Source organism: Biomphalaria glabrata, chromosome 5, assembly GCF_947242115.1.
Source record: "Biomphalaria glabrata chromosome 5, xgBioGlab47.1, whole genome shotgun sequence".
Taxonomy (NCBI): domain Eukaryota; kingdom Metazoa; phylum Mollusca; class Gastropoda; family Planorbidae; genus Biomphalaria; species Biomphalaria glabrata.
Window position 1 is genome coordinate 21,012,194 of NC_074715.1, and position 18,699 is coordinate 21,030,892.

At 38.0% G+C, this 18,699-nt stretch overlaps 1 protein-coding gene across 1 annotated transcript; it reads left to right on the forward strand.

Moving 5' to 3' along the window:
* The first annotated feature begins 3,599 nt into the window (after positions 1–3,599).
* LOC106070642 (acid sphingomyelinase-like phosphodiesterase 3b) lies at positions 3,600–14,039 on the forward strand. Its single transcript, XM_056030719.1, has 7 exons — positions 3,600–3,804; positions 6,092–6,290; positions 6,726–6,976; positions 7,187–7,350; positions 8,551–8,728; positions 11,456–11,664; positions 13,322–14,039. The coding sequence occupies exons 1-7, from the start codon at positions 3,705–3,707 to the stop codon at positions 13,640–13,642; spliced, it is 1,422 nt and encodes a 473-aa protein (XP_055886694.1). The 5' UTR covers positions 3,600–3,704; the 3' UTR covers positions 13,643–14,039.
* Positions 14,040–18,699: the final 4,660 nt, after the last annotated feature.

Consider the following 18,699-nt stretch of genomic DNA (forward strand, 5'->3'; position numbering starts at 1 on the left):
GAAACTAATTACTCTGTAGGATCATTTGAGACGCATCCGCCATGATAAAAAGTAAAAGGTTTGAAAAATTTTCGAATTCTAAAAGATAAAGTTCAGAATAGACCCACAAGATATCTTCAACATCATATAGAGAAGATGGTTGTTTGTGAGCGTCCTACAAATTCTCTCAACTTATATCCAATTATGGAAAACACTATAGATAAAACATTGATTTTATCAGCCGTTGACGTATTCTTAAAAACTTGTTTTACACAAACCTACACAAACCGACGATATTAAGCAACAATACAGTTCAAGGGCACATCGGAGTACGAGTTATAAAATCTTCTTATGTAATTCTTTGCAAACAAGTATACAGTTTGGGATCAGCTGTATCGCAAGCTCTGACAGGGTGTAGTGTTGTGTGCTGCAAATTGCCCAAGGATCGCCGGCTCCTTATTTTCCCTTAAGGTTGACGGACGAAAACTTTCCCATGTTTAGGTATAGCTACAAGGCAGCAGAGGTTTGAATTCAGTTTTCCTTCTGCTAGGCTGGTTGCAAGTCAAGGCTAATGAGTTCCTCCTGCCAGAATCTTACTGGTTTAGGCTCCAGTTACTCGGCTTTGCCCCTTCTCCTGATATTAAAAATAATATTTGAGCCCAACGTGAAGGATCAAGAAATAAACCAGAAAATGTTCATTACGAAAACTTTTAGAATGGCAAATTAGTAAATTAATTAATATTTATGTTTCGGAGATTATTTCATAGAACAAAAAAAAATCCCTATATGAAACAATATCAGTAGCAACACATTTCCAGTGTGTTTGTTGATTCCTGTAATTCATATTAATTGTTATTCGAATCGGATTGAATGTGACTTTATCAATAAAAAAGATAGATCTTTCTAACTTACAAAGTAGCTTTAAATTACATATTCTCTATTCGACTCACTACAGTTAGAAATACATTTGAAAAAAATGGAATTGATGAATTTGCAATATAAGTTAACAGGGGGTCTACCGAAAACCAGAAAATATGGCAAGGGGTCTACGAGACAAAAAAGTTTGGGAAGCACTGGCCTACATAATTGCTGATTTAAAAAGACGCTATATTGCTAATTAAGATATAATAGAGTTCACTGTATGCATGCATATCGATACATTATCAAACTTAACAATGATTTTTAAGGATCGATACACCATCACCTGATAGAGAATTTGTGGACCGAATTTTATAGAAATGCCCGGGCCGATTTTGACACCCAGTCCGCCCCTGAGGACAAGCGCATCCCAAAAGTCATCCTCTATGGTCAACTCGCGACTGGCACAAGAATAACTGGTCGCCCCACCTCCGTTACATAGATGTAATAAAACGTGACCTCAAATCAGTGAACATCAACACTGACAATTGGGAAGACATAGCTCTAGACCGCAACAGATGGAGAGAGACAGTGACCAAAAAAGCTTTGGACAGTGAAAGTACATGGGTCTCAGCTCAGGAAGAAAAACGTACAATCCGAAAAACGGCCAGCTCCTCTACCACCGAAGCAAATGCCACCATAACCTGCGCTATCTGTGGACGGGAGTCTCTCCAAAATAGGGCTCCACAGCCACACGAGGAAGTGTGCTCTGAGATGATCCATAGTCGTTCTACGACTGAAGGAGGCCAATGAAACATTGCAGATGGGGTGGTAGAAAAAAATCTCCCCACCACCACCGAAAAAATCCTGGCTACGCCCATGATATGACATGCCATTCATTTGTGGGCCGGTTTATATGGTAATGCCCGGGCCGATTTTGATACCCAGTCCGCCCCTGTTTCTGCCGTTCATTCAGAAATGGGGATAAGAGTTCGAACCCTTACCTGCTGTCTCCCTACTGGACGTTTGAGCTTGGACATTTTAATCTTCGTTTCTACAACATCAAAAGAAAATATTCTCACTGGCAGAGAACAATCAGCGCTTCTAGATTGTTCAGTAATTTCTCTCAAAACTTTCAACTTTGGTGATAGATCTCTAGGTCCTACAGCTGTCATAGGATTGCTTCTCTCATTTGTGCTTGACTGGCTTACAAAAAAAACAAAAGAAACAAACTGATGTTTTACATTGGTGTAACCGTATCTTGCTATGTTTTGTTAGATACAATAAAAACATGTTTAAAGTTTCAACTTGATCCGAGAATAGGTGTGGAAGAGAATGGGCCTACAGTTATCAAAGGAGACCAAACCCTACTTATATAGCCGTATCAGCAAATACTAAAGATTTAATTTCCCTTTTTGGCATCAAACAAAAGAATATCAGTAATTGAATAATTCGTTATTTTTATTTTTTCACTGATTCAAGTCCTGTCTATGTAAATGAAAAATCGTGCAAAGTTTCAACAAGATCCAAGAATGGATGTAGTAGAACTAACGAGTACAGACTTTTTTACCAGGCAGACCGAGTCGATATAACCTTTGTAAACACTAACGATCAAGTGTGTCCTTGAGTCCAGCATTCCATTGGTTCATTTAATAGGAAGACACAGAAATGATCAAGTGTGGCCTTCAGTCCAGCCTTCCATTGGTTCATTTAATAGGAAGACACAGAAATGATCAAGTGTGGCCTTGAGTCCAGCCTTCCATTGGTTCATTTAATAGGAAGACAGAAATGATCAAGTGTGGTCTTGAGTCCAGCCTTCCATTGGTTCATTTAATAGGAAGACATAGAAATGATCAAGTGTGGTCTTGAGTCCAGCCTTCCATTGGTTCATTTAATAGGAAGACACAGAAATGATCAAGTGTGGTCTTGAGTCCAGCCTTCCATTGGTTCATTTAATAGGAAAACATAGAAATGATTAACAGCACTTCCTGCCAAAGTGGGTCGAGAATTGGTGTATGTGTGATATAGATAGCTATGGGGGGGGGGGAGTGGAACAAATAGGCCTTAGTTGCGGATGTGAAGAATAGAACCGCTGAAAAAATATTGGCCGTCATAAATAACTGGCCACTTAAAAGGGTGCTTGGAAGATTCTGAGAAGAGTTTGGTGAAGGTGAAAAAAGAATACACTTGTAAGCCAATGTACCACCATACCAGTATTAGGATGACTCCCCCATAACCAGTTGCCTATCGAGTGTATGAAGGATTTCATAACGCCTTGGCCATGACAATAAGGGGAAGCCTCTAAAAGTTGTTACTAATGTAAGTGTAATGGCATGAATAGTTGTACCATGTTGTACATTGGAATGTCTTGTTTGTAAATGTAATGGTCGGAATGCCTTGTTTACACATGTAACGATCAGACCCTGATATAGCCTCTACAGGAGGAACAGGACAACTCATTTGGGGTTATAGATAAGCTACGGGATGGGGGGGGGGACGCATCACCATTTTCTAGAACCCGGGCCCACGAGTACCCCGCTACGCCACTTGCCATAATTTTGATAGAGCTGTAGTAATATATTGTTCTACATAGTCCCTCCCTTCACTTTGAAGACCACGCCCCCCTCACTCCAGGGAATCATAAATGTCTGCCACATAATAATAATAATAATAATAATAATCTTTATTATCCGTAAGGAAATTTGTCTTACAATTTGTGCATTACACCAAACAAAAAACATTATAACTATAAGAAACCAAATGTCGGTTGTTCTGACTAAATCAACATTTCAAAGTCTAGTCAAAGCGAAACAAAGATTAAAACACAACATTAAAGAAAAAAAATTCGACAAAAGATTGGAATTCGAATGCTACTACAACTCAGGATGACCATGACATTGAATTGGTTGTTATGTCTCGTCTGCTTGTTTGATGCAGCAGACATGATCAAGGGTCAAAGTGACATAGGTAAGTTTTCTTACAATCTGTTAATTAGTTGTCCTTGCGTCGAGTCAGAGATGTCGTCAGTAACCATTGTGTCTGCTTTTCTTTATTACACTTTAGTAAAATCCGCTTTCAATTTCTCTACTTGTATAATACTCTCCATTCTCTCTATTATTATCTCCCTTTGGTTTTTTTTTAAAAGTTACAAAAAATAGTCATTGATCATTGCACAATATAACCCATAGTTCCATGGATAGACCTACTATAGCATTTTAATTTTTGTCTAAAATTTGTGGTAAAGTATTTTAAAATTGAGAAACTCTTTCATTTTAATCTTAATGTAAAAAAACAACAAAACTCTACAGGGAAAGAAGTCCGCCTCTATTTGTTCACTTTGAAGTGTCTTCTATGTCAACTTCAACCTCGGACTGCTTACATTTTATGTCCTCAAAAGATAAAGACTGTTGTGTGATAGTCCTTGTGTGTGTATGTGCATCTTATCTTACTCTTGGTAAAAAGAAAAATACCTTGGTGTGTACTGGTGTGTATAATTACTGAATGAACTATCAGTCAATCTCGAGATACCCATTTTAGGAAGTAATTCAATGATTACAAAAACAATAGGAGGTGGCAACGTCAAATCTGTTGCTCAGCACGACTTAATGTGCGAAATTTTAATAAAATATGTTGTCACGCAAAACGACTTTAATTGCGAAATTTGAATAAAATGTGTTGTCAAGCAGCACGAGTTTATGTGCGAAATTTCAGATCCATAGAATGTGGAAAAGTTGTCTAAATAAATCAGGGGCGGACTGGGTGTCAAAATCGGCATGGGCATTTCTTTACATCCGACCGTCAAATCATATGCTACATTATTTGCATCCTATTATACCTGTCCTCAAGAGCATTGTGTAAAGTTTAATAATGTATCGAAAGTAGTTAGCTTAATATGAATAATTTATTAGATGATTTTGAAACTATCTAATAAACACAATTACTAAATGAATCAAGTATAACCCCTTGAATCTCTTAATGTGAACAAATTTATGCTATCATTAACATTAACATGTACATGAAGATCCTCCATCAACGAACATATTGTTTCTGAATCAGTTTCACTCCTCGCCATTTTCTCAGGCCTATGGACTTCAATTTACTCTTCATACTCCATTATTTAACTGCCTGGGTGGGGGGAGGAGGGTGCGGTGGCCGAGGGGTTAAGCGCTTGGCTTCCGAACCCAGGTTCTTGGGTTCGAATCTCAATGAAGACTGGGATTTTGATTTTCGGGAAAAGTGTTGCATTTAAAGAGCATATTATAAAATCTTAAAAAACAATTTACTGGCATTCCCTACCGGCCTAATAGGGTACCGGCCCACCGGGCATTAGCCCGAATACCCATATAGCCAGTCCTCCCCTGAAATAAATGATTCGTTTTTTTACTATGACGAAAATGTGAGTTGATAGTAGGAATTGAAACTACTTAACCACTACAACACACAGGAAGACAGTTGATAATAGGAATTGAAACTACTTACCCACTACAACACACAGGAAGACAGAGTTGATAGTAGGAATTTAAACTACTTAACCACTACAACATAAGGAAGACAGAGTTGATAGTAGGAATTGAAACTACTTAACCACTACAACACACAGGAAGACAGATACTAACGTAATCCTTACAAATCTCCAAACTTTGACTTACGTTGAGTGTCTACGAACTCAAGAAAACAAAAAGAAACTATAACAAATACAAAACAGTAGTGAGATTTATAACAAACGAATATTCCTATTTGATTAGAGTAACACCATTAGTAAAATCCCTAAACATAGAGACACTTCAGGACAGAAGAATCAAAAGTAAAGTGGCTCTAATACATAAAACACTGAACCTTAAGTTATAAATAGAAAAACAAAATCTAATCAATTACTCAGAACGACACACAGATGTCATCCATGCACTAGAACACATTCCTACAAGTGTGCTCCTTCTTCCCAAGTGCCATTAGAGAATGGAATGGGTTGCCTGAATCAGCCAGGAAAACCAACGACTTAGCAGAGTTAAAGTTATTGATTAACATGCATTACTAGATTGGCACATGAAACGGGTAGGAGGTAATTAGCTTCTTTTTTGAAGTAACGTCTGTAATATATAAGAAAAGATAAGAACTAATTGTGGAGTACAACTTGGCATAAGGGTTTAATCACTACCGTTTGTTTCATTGTGTTCATACTTAGGTTGAGGTCTTGATATCATGTCTACACAAAAATGAATCCCCAAGTTTTCACAAACAAACCATTTTTTTTCAGGCTATTTTTGGCACGTGACTGACTTTCACTATGACCACACTTACAGTGGCGAGAAACTGTCGTGCAATGACCAGGACATTCCAAGTCAACTACCTGCGTATGGAGACTACTGGTGCGATGCCACTTGGAAGCTGGTGATGGACAGCATCAACGCTATGGCCACCATCAAGCCAGATGTGGACTTTCTCATCTGGACAGGGTAATGTGTTTTAGATACTGCAGTTTTATGTTGAGGTAAAGTCTGTGTTTTAAATACTGCAGTTCTATGTTGAGGTCAAGTCTGTGTTTTAAAAACTGCAGATCATGTTTAAGGAAGGAGTTTATGAGTTCTCTCACTATTTTGGAATGGACAAGGCAGATGACATTTTGTGTTGCTTAATTTCCGACCAAAAGGAAGTAATGTCTTCGTCTTCAATACACAGATGTAAAATGCCACTACCTACTTGGGATGTTTCAAAACCTCATCCTGAACAAAAAAGTCAACGTAAAATTTCCGATGAAGTATTAGACCTAACACTATAAAAGAGTAAATTGAGTAGGTCTAAATATACTTTGCTAGTTTACTAACATTTAGAATAATTTTGGTAAACATTGAGGACTATCCTGTTTTTTTTTTTAAAACTATATTCCTCAGTGACACTGTAGCACACATATCTGACGACAAATTGAGTCTGGAACTCACCCTGGAGGTGATCCAGAACTTAACAAATGCACTGAGTCAAAGGTTGGGCAAGGTGCCAGTCTACGCCTCTCTGGGAAATCATGACTTTTATCCTAACGGGCAGGCCAGCCCCGTTGTGGGGCACCCGTTCTACTCAAACATAGCAGACATGTGGCAGGACTGGGTGCTGAATCAGTCAAAGGCCATCGATGACAGTAGACAAGGTAAATGGCATTGTGTGTTTGGAAAGGGGGGGGGGTAAGTTTGCTTGTAATTGCCTCCAGGGCGCTGAATGACTCAGTAGTTTATTTAATCTATTTTGTTTCAGTCTCTTTCTTCTGTTGTTGAATAGGTTTAATAAGGCTCTACATTCTTAGTGTACAAATAATGCACTTAACAAACAACTATCTTGCAACAACTTTTGTTCTCTCCAGGTGGCTACTACGCTGTCAAAGTGAGCCCAAACGTTCGTCTGCTAGCACTCAACACAAATCTGTATTACAAAAGCGACAAACTCACTCCCAATGTGCCAGATCCTGTGGGTCAGTTTGCATGGATGCAGAGACAACTTCAGGAAGCCAAAAGTACTGGAGAAAAAGTGAGCGCTACTTTGTCGATGTGTACTTTAAATGGAATGGAAACATCCAAACTGTAATAATGAAAATAGAGAGATACAATTTTCTAGGGTATTGTTCTTACGAGTAACAAAACTACGCATTTAAGAGCTTGCGATCTAAAGGGCAGTTGATGTAAAGGTCTTGCTAAGGCATATTCAAAAAATGTTCTACAATAGACTGTTTGGTTGAAAAAATAGCTGAATATCAGTTCACATCTGAGCGAATCGAGATGTGCGCCTAGACGAGATGTGCTCCTAGACGAGATATGTTGACGAGATGTGCTCCAAGACGAGATGTGTTGACGAGATGTGCTCCTAGACGAGATATGTTGACGAGATGTGCTCCTAGACGAGATGTGTTGACGAGATGTGCTCCAAGACGAGATGTGCTCCTAGACGAGATGTGCTTCTAGACGAGATGTGCTGACGAGATGTGCTCCTAGACGAGATGTGCTGACGAGATATGCTCCTAGACGAGATGTGTTGACGAGATGTGCTCCAAGACGAGATGTGCTCCTAGACGAGATGTGCTTCTAGACGAGATGTGCTGACGAGGTGTGCTCCTAGACGAGATGTGCTGACGAGATGTGCTCCTAGACGAGATGTGCTGACGAGATGTGCTCCTAGACGAGATGTGCTGACGAGATGTGCTCCTAGACGAGATGTGCTGACGAGATGTGCTCCTAGACAGTTGACAAATGAGAAAACGATACAAAGTTACAAAAGAGCTTCAGTGAAATTGTTTCGTTTGAATATTACCCAGAGATCTTCACAATAATTATTAACAGCAAATAGAACATTTCATTAAAACTGAAACACTGACCAAAAGTAATTATTGGGATTAATTAATATTCAATGATACACATTTAACATTCATAGAGGTTCAAACAGGCTCACACAGCTACAGACAGCTACAGACAGCTACACACAGCTACAGACAGCTACACACAGCTACAGACAGCTACACACAGCTACAGACAGCTACAGACAGCTACAGACAGCTACACACAGCTACAGACAGCTACACACAGCTACAGACAGCTACACACAGCTACAGACAGCTACACACAGCTACAGACAGCTATTCAAGGGTTTTTACAGGTTAAACATGGTCCATATTTCTATTTCTTTTTGTAAGACTTTATTATTTTTATAAACATTTTTTATAATTACTTTCCTTAGGTCATCCTGACAGGTCACGTGCCTCCTGGGCTACCAATTCCAGAGATCACTGACTGGTACTGGCCAGTGTTTAAGACCAAGTTTATGGACATCCTATTCAATTACACAGACATAATAGTGGCTTTACACTTTGGACATGATCATTATGACAGCTTCAAGATTTTACAAAGTGTTGATGGTGAGAGATTAAATAGAAGAGTAATTTTACAAATCTTGTATCAACTCACTCTGTCTGTATGTCTGTCTGTCTGATAAAAAGTTTGTACACCGTTTTTCTCGGACAACCAAACTCGGCTTAAGCTGAAATTTTGCAGAATTATTTCTTTTACCTGACAACACAAGAATCAATTTTAAAAAACAATTAGTTAATTAACTATTGTTAATTAATTATTTTGTTTGGTATCTCGGCTTAAGGAGATTTGAGTCATGAGTTCGAATTCAGTTTGTCCCCCGATTACGGACATTCAGATGTTTCTAAATAAACATATTTATATTGTTAATTTCTGGCTAAATGTACAAGTAGGCACACAAATAAAAACACTGTAAAGAACTTGACGACTAAACTTTCAGCTTCATATAACTTTAATGACTATTAACTCTAACAATTCGTCACTGTAACATGTAGCGTAGAAGACTGTACAATATCTGTCAGTTTACAGTTAGCTATACTTCGTTGCAATTCATCTCTTCACTTCGTTGCTTGCATCGAGCCGTATTCCACAGAACAGACCAACGACACTCTTCCCAGTGTAGCTCCAGGTCTCATAAAGCTGAACCAAGTCGTACTCAAGTCTACCGAATCAGAGCCGTACACATCTTACATCGACTGTATCGACTGAAACGGCTCAAGTCCACTGTAGTTCGCTGTATAGACTTAAACGACAGTAGTCCACTCCAGTTAACTATACCCTAGTTAACTTGCATCGAGTCGTACACATTTCTCTTCCACTAGAGCCGCACACGTCTTATATCGTCTGTATCGACTGTAACGGCTCACTCGCGACTGACTTTCACATTAACTCTCTGGCTTATATAGAGTCCTTAATCGCTCATCCAAAGTTGCACAAACACTGCTAGTATCTTCTGGAACAACATGTGAGGAAACGTCACATCCTGTCTTTATTTATACATGTAGATTCCAGAGAACACCTGCTGCAGTGTCATCAAGCCGGGGTCACACGTACTGACCTCTATCTGTCACTGTTCATTAGTAACTGCCCCCTTGTTAGATCTGTTTGTCCCCTGGAACAACACGTGAGGACACGTCACATACTGTCTTTGTTTATACGCGTAGATTACAGAGAACACTGGCTGCTGTGTCATCTCGCTGGGGTCACATGTTGACCTCTACTAGTCACTGTTCATTTGTAACAATATATTACATGAAATTAGGTCTTAAAGGCAAAGCCTTTACAACAAAATTATACAATGATTAGGAACAAATATTCAATTGTGGATGAAATGACCGGGAACCAATCGCCAACCGATGACTCTTTCTTCACAAATATCCCACGTCTTGAACTCATAGTTCATCACTAACCAAAACAAGTTTTTTTTTTGTGGCACAGATAAGTTTGTAACAATTTTAGTTTTAATCAATTTTCAGACAACATGATAAGACTTGTTTGTGTTTTGGCAACAAAAGCTCTGCAATTGTCCAAGAGGCCACGACAACATATTCTGATTTGCAGATTTTAAAAAAATATTGTTTGAATAGTAGAACGTTTTTAATTATTCATGAATATTCTTGAATTAATTGGGGATATTGCTATATGTTCATGAAACCGACTTGGTTTCATAACCTCATTTCATACAGCTATCATTCAAAGTAGAACATTGGAATACTTTTTATGTAGTGACAATTCAATAAAACTTTTGGAGATTTCCATGTTTATATCTCAGCAAGTTTTCCGACCGACTTAGTCAATGATTTCATTGTGAAAAAAATGGTTCAATTATTCTATTTGAATGTTAGCTTTAGCAGGTTTTTTTAAAATTAACATTTACATATTGATATATTAACATATGTAGATAAAATGAACTATAATCTAAAAAGCGTATTACCGACTTTGTTTATCAAATCATAAACGTTAACTCGCGCAAGCTCTCATGGGAAGACCACCTTAGTACTCTGATAAAGAAAACAGCCCAGCGACTATTTTTCCTATATAAACTCAATAGCTTTAAACTAAATAAGAAGATCCTAGATAATTTGTACGCGTGACTTTATAAAAAATCTGCTAACATATGGAATAACTTGTTGATAAGGCAACTCTTCATCTAAACAGTTGCGCCGCCTAGAAAACATAAAAAGGGCATCAAAAATCACACGCACAACATTACCATATTTAAATGAACTTTATGAATAGAAATGCCTATGTGAAATCGCAAAAATCTTGGAAGACAACAGCCACCCGCTCCATCATAACTATGTCAAGTCGTCGCGAAGTGGGTGACTTCTGACAATCAAGACAAGAACAGAGCGGTACAAAAACTAGTTCGTACCTTACTCGGTCAGACTTTACCAACACCACCCTTTGATCAAGAAACATGAAAAGGACCAAGATGTCTGTGTGTAGTCACTCAATAAACTCTCTGTGCTGTGTCTGTTTTATGTATGTCAATGTTTCTGTTGTTTTTAAATGAGCACCCGTTGAAGACTACTGAGATAAGTCATAGGATCATAACACATTGTGACTTTCACTTCAAGTGCATAATAGGAAATACTACTAATTAATTGTTGTTTTAAATTATATTTGATTTCTACCCCATGAAATAGATTTGTTTGTTCTCTTTGGAAAGTAAACGTTTAGTTTAAAATGTAATGAGCTGGTATAAGTAGTTCACAGTTTAACTCTCACTTTCAGGCACCAAAGCTGCACCACAGTTTAACTCTCACTTTCAGGCACCAAAGCTGTACCACAGTTTAACGCCCCGGCAGTGACGCCATGGCGGCACAAGGTGAAAGAAGATGGCGTGGAGAAGGTTGGAGAACCTCACAACCCTGGTCTGAGGCTCATCAAGTACAACCGCAGCACTGGAGCACAACTGGACTACGCACAGTACTTCATCAACATCACCAAGGCCAATGCTGGGGCAGAGGGGGCCGTATGGGTGAGTAGCTAATCTCTCTCCCCACCTCTCTCTCTCTCTCTTACTGGAGTAGCTAATCTCTCTCCCCACCTCTCTCTCTCTCTCTTACTGTCTCTCTTTCTTTCTCTCTGTCTCTCTGTCTTTCTCTCTTTGTCTCTCTCTCTCTGCCTCTCTCTCTTTCTCTCTCTCAGTCTCTTTCTCTCTCTCTCTTTCTCTGTCTCTCTCTGTCTCTCTCTCTCTCTCTCTCTGGACAGGAGCGATGGCCGAGTAACTGAGAACACGGCTGAACAGATGAATGACCATACATTTAAATACAGGTGGATTCAAGGGAGACCATATCCCGGAATAGCCAAAAGAAATTCTAAGACTAAAACAGCAAAAAGTTATCAAATAATCATTAGTTGACACAAAGCTTATATTAACTTACCCAGTTTGTCTGTCTGTCTGTCTGGTCAAAAGTTTGTACACGTTATTTCTCCCACACTTATTCTTGGATCAAGTTGAAACTATGCACAATTATTTATTGGCATGGACAAGACAGGAATCAATTCAAATGTTAACTTATTAGTCTAGTACATTTTTGAGCCAAATAGATAAAAAAAAACAAAACATAATTATTTCCCTTAGATGAGCTTTGTATTTTAAATAAGTTTTTTTTTTCTCACATCCCTTTTAGAAAAGAATAATTAGAAGAAATCATTTAACATAAAGGTATAAAACACATATGGCTCCTTTCACCGACATTTTCAATATCTTCCTTGAAAGGATAATGGAAGATGCTCTCGAGGGCTATGAAGGTACTGTAAGCATTGGAAGAAGAAGAATTACTTACTTGTGCTTCGCAGATGGCATTGATGGCCTAGCAGGGATAGACGAAAAACAAGCTGACTTGGTGATGCGCATTGACAAGACTTACGCAGCATATGGCATGCAAATAAATGCCGAAAAAAAAACAAAAACAAATTATGACCAATAGCCAACATGGCTTTAAAAAGGGGCATCAGTATTGGATGTGAAAAGCTGACTAGTGTTAGCAGCTTCAAATCCTCGGAGCTATTGTCTCATATGAGGGAACGAAACCCGAACTACTGGCCGAATAGCACAGTCCACAGCAGCCCTTTCAAAACTTAAAATAATATGGAAAGACAAAGGCTTAGCCCTCGGCACCAAAATCAGACTGATGCGCTCCCTGGTCATGTCCACATTTTTATATGCTTGTGGGTCTTGGACGCTGACTGCAGAGCTAGAGAGGAGGATCCTAGCAATGGAACTGAGATGCTACAGAAGGATCCTAGGTATCACATTCAAAGACTGCATCACAAACCAAGAGATTGGAGACAGGGTTATTTCAGCAATTGGACCTCACGATGACCTGCTAACTATCGTAAAAAAAATGCTACCTAAAAATCTATGTCCATATTACAAGATCTTCGGGGCTCGCAATACCTTCTTCCAGGAAACAGTACCAGGAAAAAGAAAAGGCAGACAGAAAAAAGCGATGGGAGGAAAACATAAAAAAAAATGGATGGGTCTGCCATCGAAAGAGGTTCTAAGGTAAAAGGGATAGGTAAAAAGGTAAAAAGTTATACATTTGCCGATATTTTGCTGCATTTTTCCCTTTCAATGTGCCATGCAACCAATCAATGCACTTTGTTATATATCTATTCTATTTATCCAGAGACTTCTGTATAACTTCACATCTACCTATGGAGTCTCAGACATGAGCGTAGACTCAGTGAAAAGTATTTTCAAGAAGATGGAGGACAACTCTAGTCCACTCTACCAGAAGTTCTGCAACAACTGGGTGGTCAGTGACTTGGACAAGAAGTGTACTGACGACATGAGGGCTAACGTTTGGTGTGGCGGTCAGCACTATATACTAGCCAAAGCCCAGCAGTGCAGCAAAGACAGACAAAAAGCAAGCAATGATGCCCGCCGTTTGACTTGGAGTGCCTCTCTCATATTTTTCTTATGTTTATTATTTTCTACCAAGTTATAGTTTGATGCTTGAATTATATAATGTATAAGTGCACATTGTTTATAACATATGAACGATGTGTTGCTCAATATCTCATACACCATATATAATCTTATACATCAGATCTGAACGAAATGGTTGTCTCCCTTCCATTAGGACTAAAACAGAAAGATTTAAAAACTCCTTCATCCCACTTTCGGTCAGAGTGTTACAAGGTCATCTGTCGTCATTGAGAAGTACATAGAAGTCCAATTCATAAAGCGCTGGTTGTAAGTGTGTATGTGTTTCGTGTGTGAATGCTATTCTTATTTACATCTATAATGTTTAATTGTTATTGTACAGTAGTTACGCTGAGATGGTCAATTGTAATCAAACTGAATTTCCATTTGATTGGATCAATAAAAAGTATCTTACTTTATCTATCTTATCTATGTGTATATCAGTGGTTCCCAAACTTTTTTGTCTCGTAGACCCCCTGCCATGTTTTCTGGTTTTCGGTAGACCCCCTACTCAACTTGCACATTTTTGCAAATTCATCAACATTATTTTTAAACAAATTTCTAACTGTAGTGCGTTGAATAGTGAAATAGTAATTTAAAACTACACAACTACGGATATAATGTTTTATACACATCTGTTTTTCTATTAATTAGTCTTTCTAACATTAAATAATTAATTAATTAATTAATATGCTTTAAGTATCATTGTAAAAGGTTTCGCAAAGAGCAGTTTCTAGTGTCTTTCTTGATCTTTCACGTGTGGCTCAAATATTAAATCTGTGGAGGGGCAAAGGCGAGTAACTGGAGCCTAAACCAGGTCTCGTCGGTCAACCTTAAGAAAATATAAGGAGACGGCAACATTACCGCCATGTATCCCTGGGCCGTCCCCTCTTCTTCTTTCCTTGTGGGTTCCAGGCTAGGGCTTGCCATGTTATGCTGGATGCAGGCTGGCAAAGGGTGTGACCTATCCATTTCCAGCGTCTCTGAAGGATATCTACTTCAATGGGCTGCTGCTTTGTTCTTTCCCACTGTTCCTCATTCGAGATCTTGTCTGGCCAGCGGATTATAAGAATCTTCCTCAGGCAGCTATTGATGAATACCTGGATTTTTTTCATGGTGGTGATGGTGGTTCTCCAGGTCTCTTCTCCATAAAGTAGTATCGGCTTAACAATGGTGTTACATAGCCTAATCTTGGTGGTGGTGCTTTTTCCCTAGATCCCCCAGGTGTTCTTCAGCTAATGGAAGGCTGCTTGAGCTTTACAATAGCACCGCGATTTGGAAGCAGATGCCAAGCAGATGGGCAAGACGTGGAGACAGTTGGAGAGTCTCGCCCAGAACCGAGATGCCTGGAAAAAGCTGGTTGGTGGCCTATGCCCAGAAAGGACCACAGACATAGATGAGATAAGATGGTGACCATTAGACAGTTTGTAACACACAGCACTACACCTTGTCTGACCAAACTGTATTAATATCTTTTGCAAAGATTCTCATAAGAAGGTTTTAATTTTATAACTCAGGCCACCGAAGCGACCTTAAACTGTATTGTCGCTTAAAGAAATTCTTCTAATACTAACAGATGTAGGTTTGTGTAAAAAGGTAACAATTATCGACCTTTGCTGTTTTTTTCCGTATTTTGCTATAAGTAAAGAAATCTTGAAAGACGCTCACAAACCAAAATCTTCTCTACATGATGTCGAACAGAGATTTTGTGGCTCTATTCTGAACTTTGAGTGTTTGAAAGTTGTTCAAATCTTAATTTTTGTCAGGGTGGCATTGTCTCAGATGATCCTCCAGCGTAACTGGTTTCATATCGTCATAAAAGTCACTTAGGCAACTGTTGTTTGACAAGGAAGGAAGGAATCCCAATTTTAAATAATTAACGCTGTACTGTCTACATTCTTTTTTTTTTTTTTTAATATTAGTTACATGTAGACAAAATTAAGCTATTTAAATAAGTATTGAAATTGAATACAAGAATGTTTCGTTTCAATAGGATAAATATTGAAAGGATTAACTCGGGTACAAATCATATATTAGTGTATGAAATAATTACACTAATGGAATGTGAAAATTAAGTTACGACCTGCTTGAATGAAATCTATTACCGTAGACCCCCGTGGACATCTCATAGACCCCCAATTTATTTTTTTACTTTCGTAGACCCCTTGGAGGTCTTCGTAGACCCCTGGGGGTCTATATGGACCACTTTGGGAATCACTGGTGTATATAAATGAGAAACAAATTCTCAACTCATTGACCACAGGGGGAAAACTCGAGTTCGACGTTATATTGTTTTGAAAATGTTTCATTATCGAAAAAGCATAACTAGAATGTTTTATGAATGAAAATTTTCCATGACGTCAAAGGAAAAAACACCGCTTACGTCACGAGGCTTACAGCAGTAAATGAAAATATTTCTTTGCTAACAACTTTTAATGAATCAATAGACCTAGTTAAACATTTGCGCACCATCTTATTCTAGGCTCTATTAGCTTAGACAACAAAGTAGAAGTCACCTACACGGCTCTCCGCAATGAAAGTGTAAAGAATGAATACAACTAGCAAAACTAAAAAACAACAACATACCCCTGCACATTTTATTTAATTTTTTTTTCTTCCATAGTTCCATAATAAATTAATCTACTTAGTGTTTGTAAGAGTCTGTGCATTATTAAAAGACAAATTAAAAAGTTATGAATATTTATGAGTTGCATTGTAATAAATGAATATCTTTTTTTTATAGTGCAACTTTCATGCCTATAGCATTAACAAAGCGCTACAGTCCAACTTCTATGGTGGGGGTGGGGGGCTATCTGGAAGCAGGTTTCCTTGAGGCCTTTATACAAATCTTGACTTCCAGTCCGATGATTAAGAAGGAGTGCAGTATTTTACGTGGCTACACAGCACTAGCTGCGACCCACATAGTTTGTCACAGTGGCGTAGCAAGGTAGCCGTGGGCCCGGGTTCAAGGATATCTAGGTTGTCCCCCTCCCCCTCAAAAAAGACTAATTTAGTGTGTGACAAAAAAAAAACTCTGAATCTGAATGTATTTAGAAAACGACATTCCATTAGAAGTATTACTCCTTTTTATAAGTAATAATGTCATTAAGTTTAATCAATTAGGACTCCATCGGGAAACAGTGTCTTACATTGCAATTTTGTTTTCAACTTCTGAACAGAATTAAACGACTTGAAGCGTTATAGATAAACCAACTAATATTTAATGTGTAATTTTTCCTATTGTACACATTTACTTAATGAAAACCCGGCAGTTTTGTTTTGCTCAGAGAAAAAAAACAACAACACACAAACACACACACACACACACAAAGTGAAGCCAACATGCAATGTGTCATAGCAATTCTTCAATCAATTTTGATCAGTCGCAACTTCGAGAATAACAGCTTAGCTGAACAATCTGTGACAAAGTTAGAAATAACATGCATGCTGTGACAATGGAAAGCTTGACGATAAAATGTAGTTGTCTATGATAAATAGAACAACACAATCTAGTACTGAACACAGACTTTATATGTGTTTATAGAAGGCTTTTTTTAAGGATTGCATCTCTGAATAATATTCTACGGCTATACCATCTGAGACAGAGGAGACATGTGTGCATCATCGTTTGTACTTACAATAAAACGACTTAAATGAACAACTTAAAATATTGACATTTGATATGCCCATGAAATCTGTCAAGTAATTGAGAAACAATGACATCGATAGTTAGGTAAAATACGTTGATTTTGAAAGTAGTCTCTGCATCTTAAATTTTCTCTTCACAAGTTTTTTTTTACAGTAGTCAAATTGGATGTTAATTTTCCTCAATCATGTAAAACAAAAAAAACAACTGAATCAACAACCCAAGATCTACTACAGAAGCCTCATGTTCACACTCTCTAAAGTTATTTCTCAAATCATGTAGCCTACTCCAGTCTAGATCTTCTCCAATGTTGTAGCCTACTTCAGTCTAGATCTTCTCAAATCATGTAGCCTACTCCAGTCTAGATCTTCTCCAATGTTGTAGCCTACTTCAGTCTAGATCTTCTCCAATGTTGTAGCTTACCTTAGTCTAGATCTTCTCCAATGTTGTAGCCTACTCCAGTCTAGATCTTCTCCAATGTTGTAGCCTACCTTAGTCTAGATCTTCTCCAGATGATTCACAGCTTTGCGTAGATCTTGATACTTACCTTGCAACATTTGTTAAACAACGATGATTGAGCTCACAATTTTGTACAGAACAAGAGTATCAAAAGTTTCTAATTTTCCTTTAAGTGCTGCACCTTCAAGGCATTCTTTTTTCTTTGAGGAGCAGAAAGTATTTTGTGTAATCATCTTTGGTACATCAAAATATCTGTATCTCATTGCAGTTAGAGCATGATTCCTTGATGACCACCTTGTAGGGAGCAATTACTTAAGTGTCTTATAAACTATGCTCTCTCTATTGGATTCAAGAAGCGCCCATCTTGATTTGTTGTGAGTAAAAACATATGCACATTTTATGCAAAGTCATAGAAATCTGCAACTTCTTGAACACAGCTGACGGAATTATTTAAGACCAAGTCTAAGTTGTGATTAGCACGGTGAACATAGTGCTGGCTGCTTTTGATGAAGCAATGCCTCAGGGCCATTTTAGTTTCCTGTCATATTGAAATTACCAACATAGCCTTGGCCTCGCAGTTTGGCATATCTCGTTTTGAATCTGTGGGGGCTTTGCTTTTCTGTCAAATATCTAAATATCCATATCAAATTTAAATGAAAATTTTATATTAATATGATGTTGATGAACTATGGTCCAAGTTTCAACCAATTACCAATGGTCAATCTTTAACGATCCCATTGCAACTTTTGAGAAGTCTTCAAATTAAATAAAAATTCTTCTTTTTTTTTTTTTTAATGCAGAAACAAAGAAAGAAACAGATTGAGCTTTGCGGAAGTTGAATAATTTACAACTGAGTCAAAATTATGTATTCGTGTCAATCAGGTCAAATTTCCCTTGTTCGAGATACCTAACCCAATAGTTAATTAATTAACTAATTGTTTTTTTTTTAAATTATTATTATTGATTCTTTTGTG

What these genes read in the sequence shown, in the direction of transcription:
- LOC106070642 (XM_056030719.1), top strand. Translation starts at nt 3,705, where the DNA reads ATGCTACTACAACTCAGGATGACCATGACATTGAATTGGTTGTTATGT. An exon ending in CATCGATGACAGTAGACAAG is followed by an intron (nt 6,977 to 7,186) that starts GTAAATGGCATT and finishes TGTTCTCTCCAG; the next exon opens with GTGGCTACTACGCTGTCAAA. An exon ending in GGGCAGAGGGGGCCGTATGG is followed by an intron (nt 11,665 to 13,321) that starts GTGAGTAGCTAA and finishes CTATTTATCCAG; the next exon opens with AGACTTCTGTATAACTTCAC.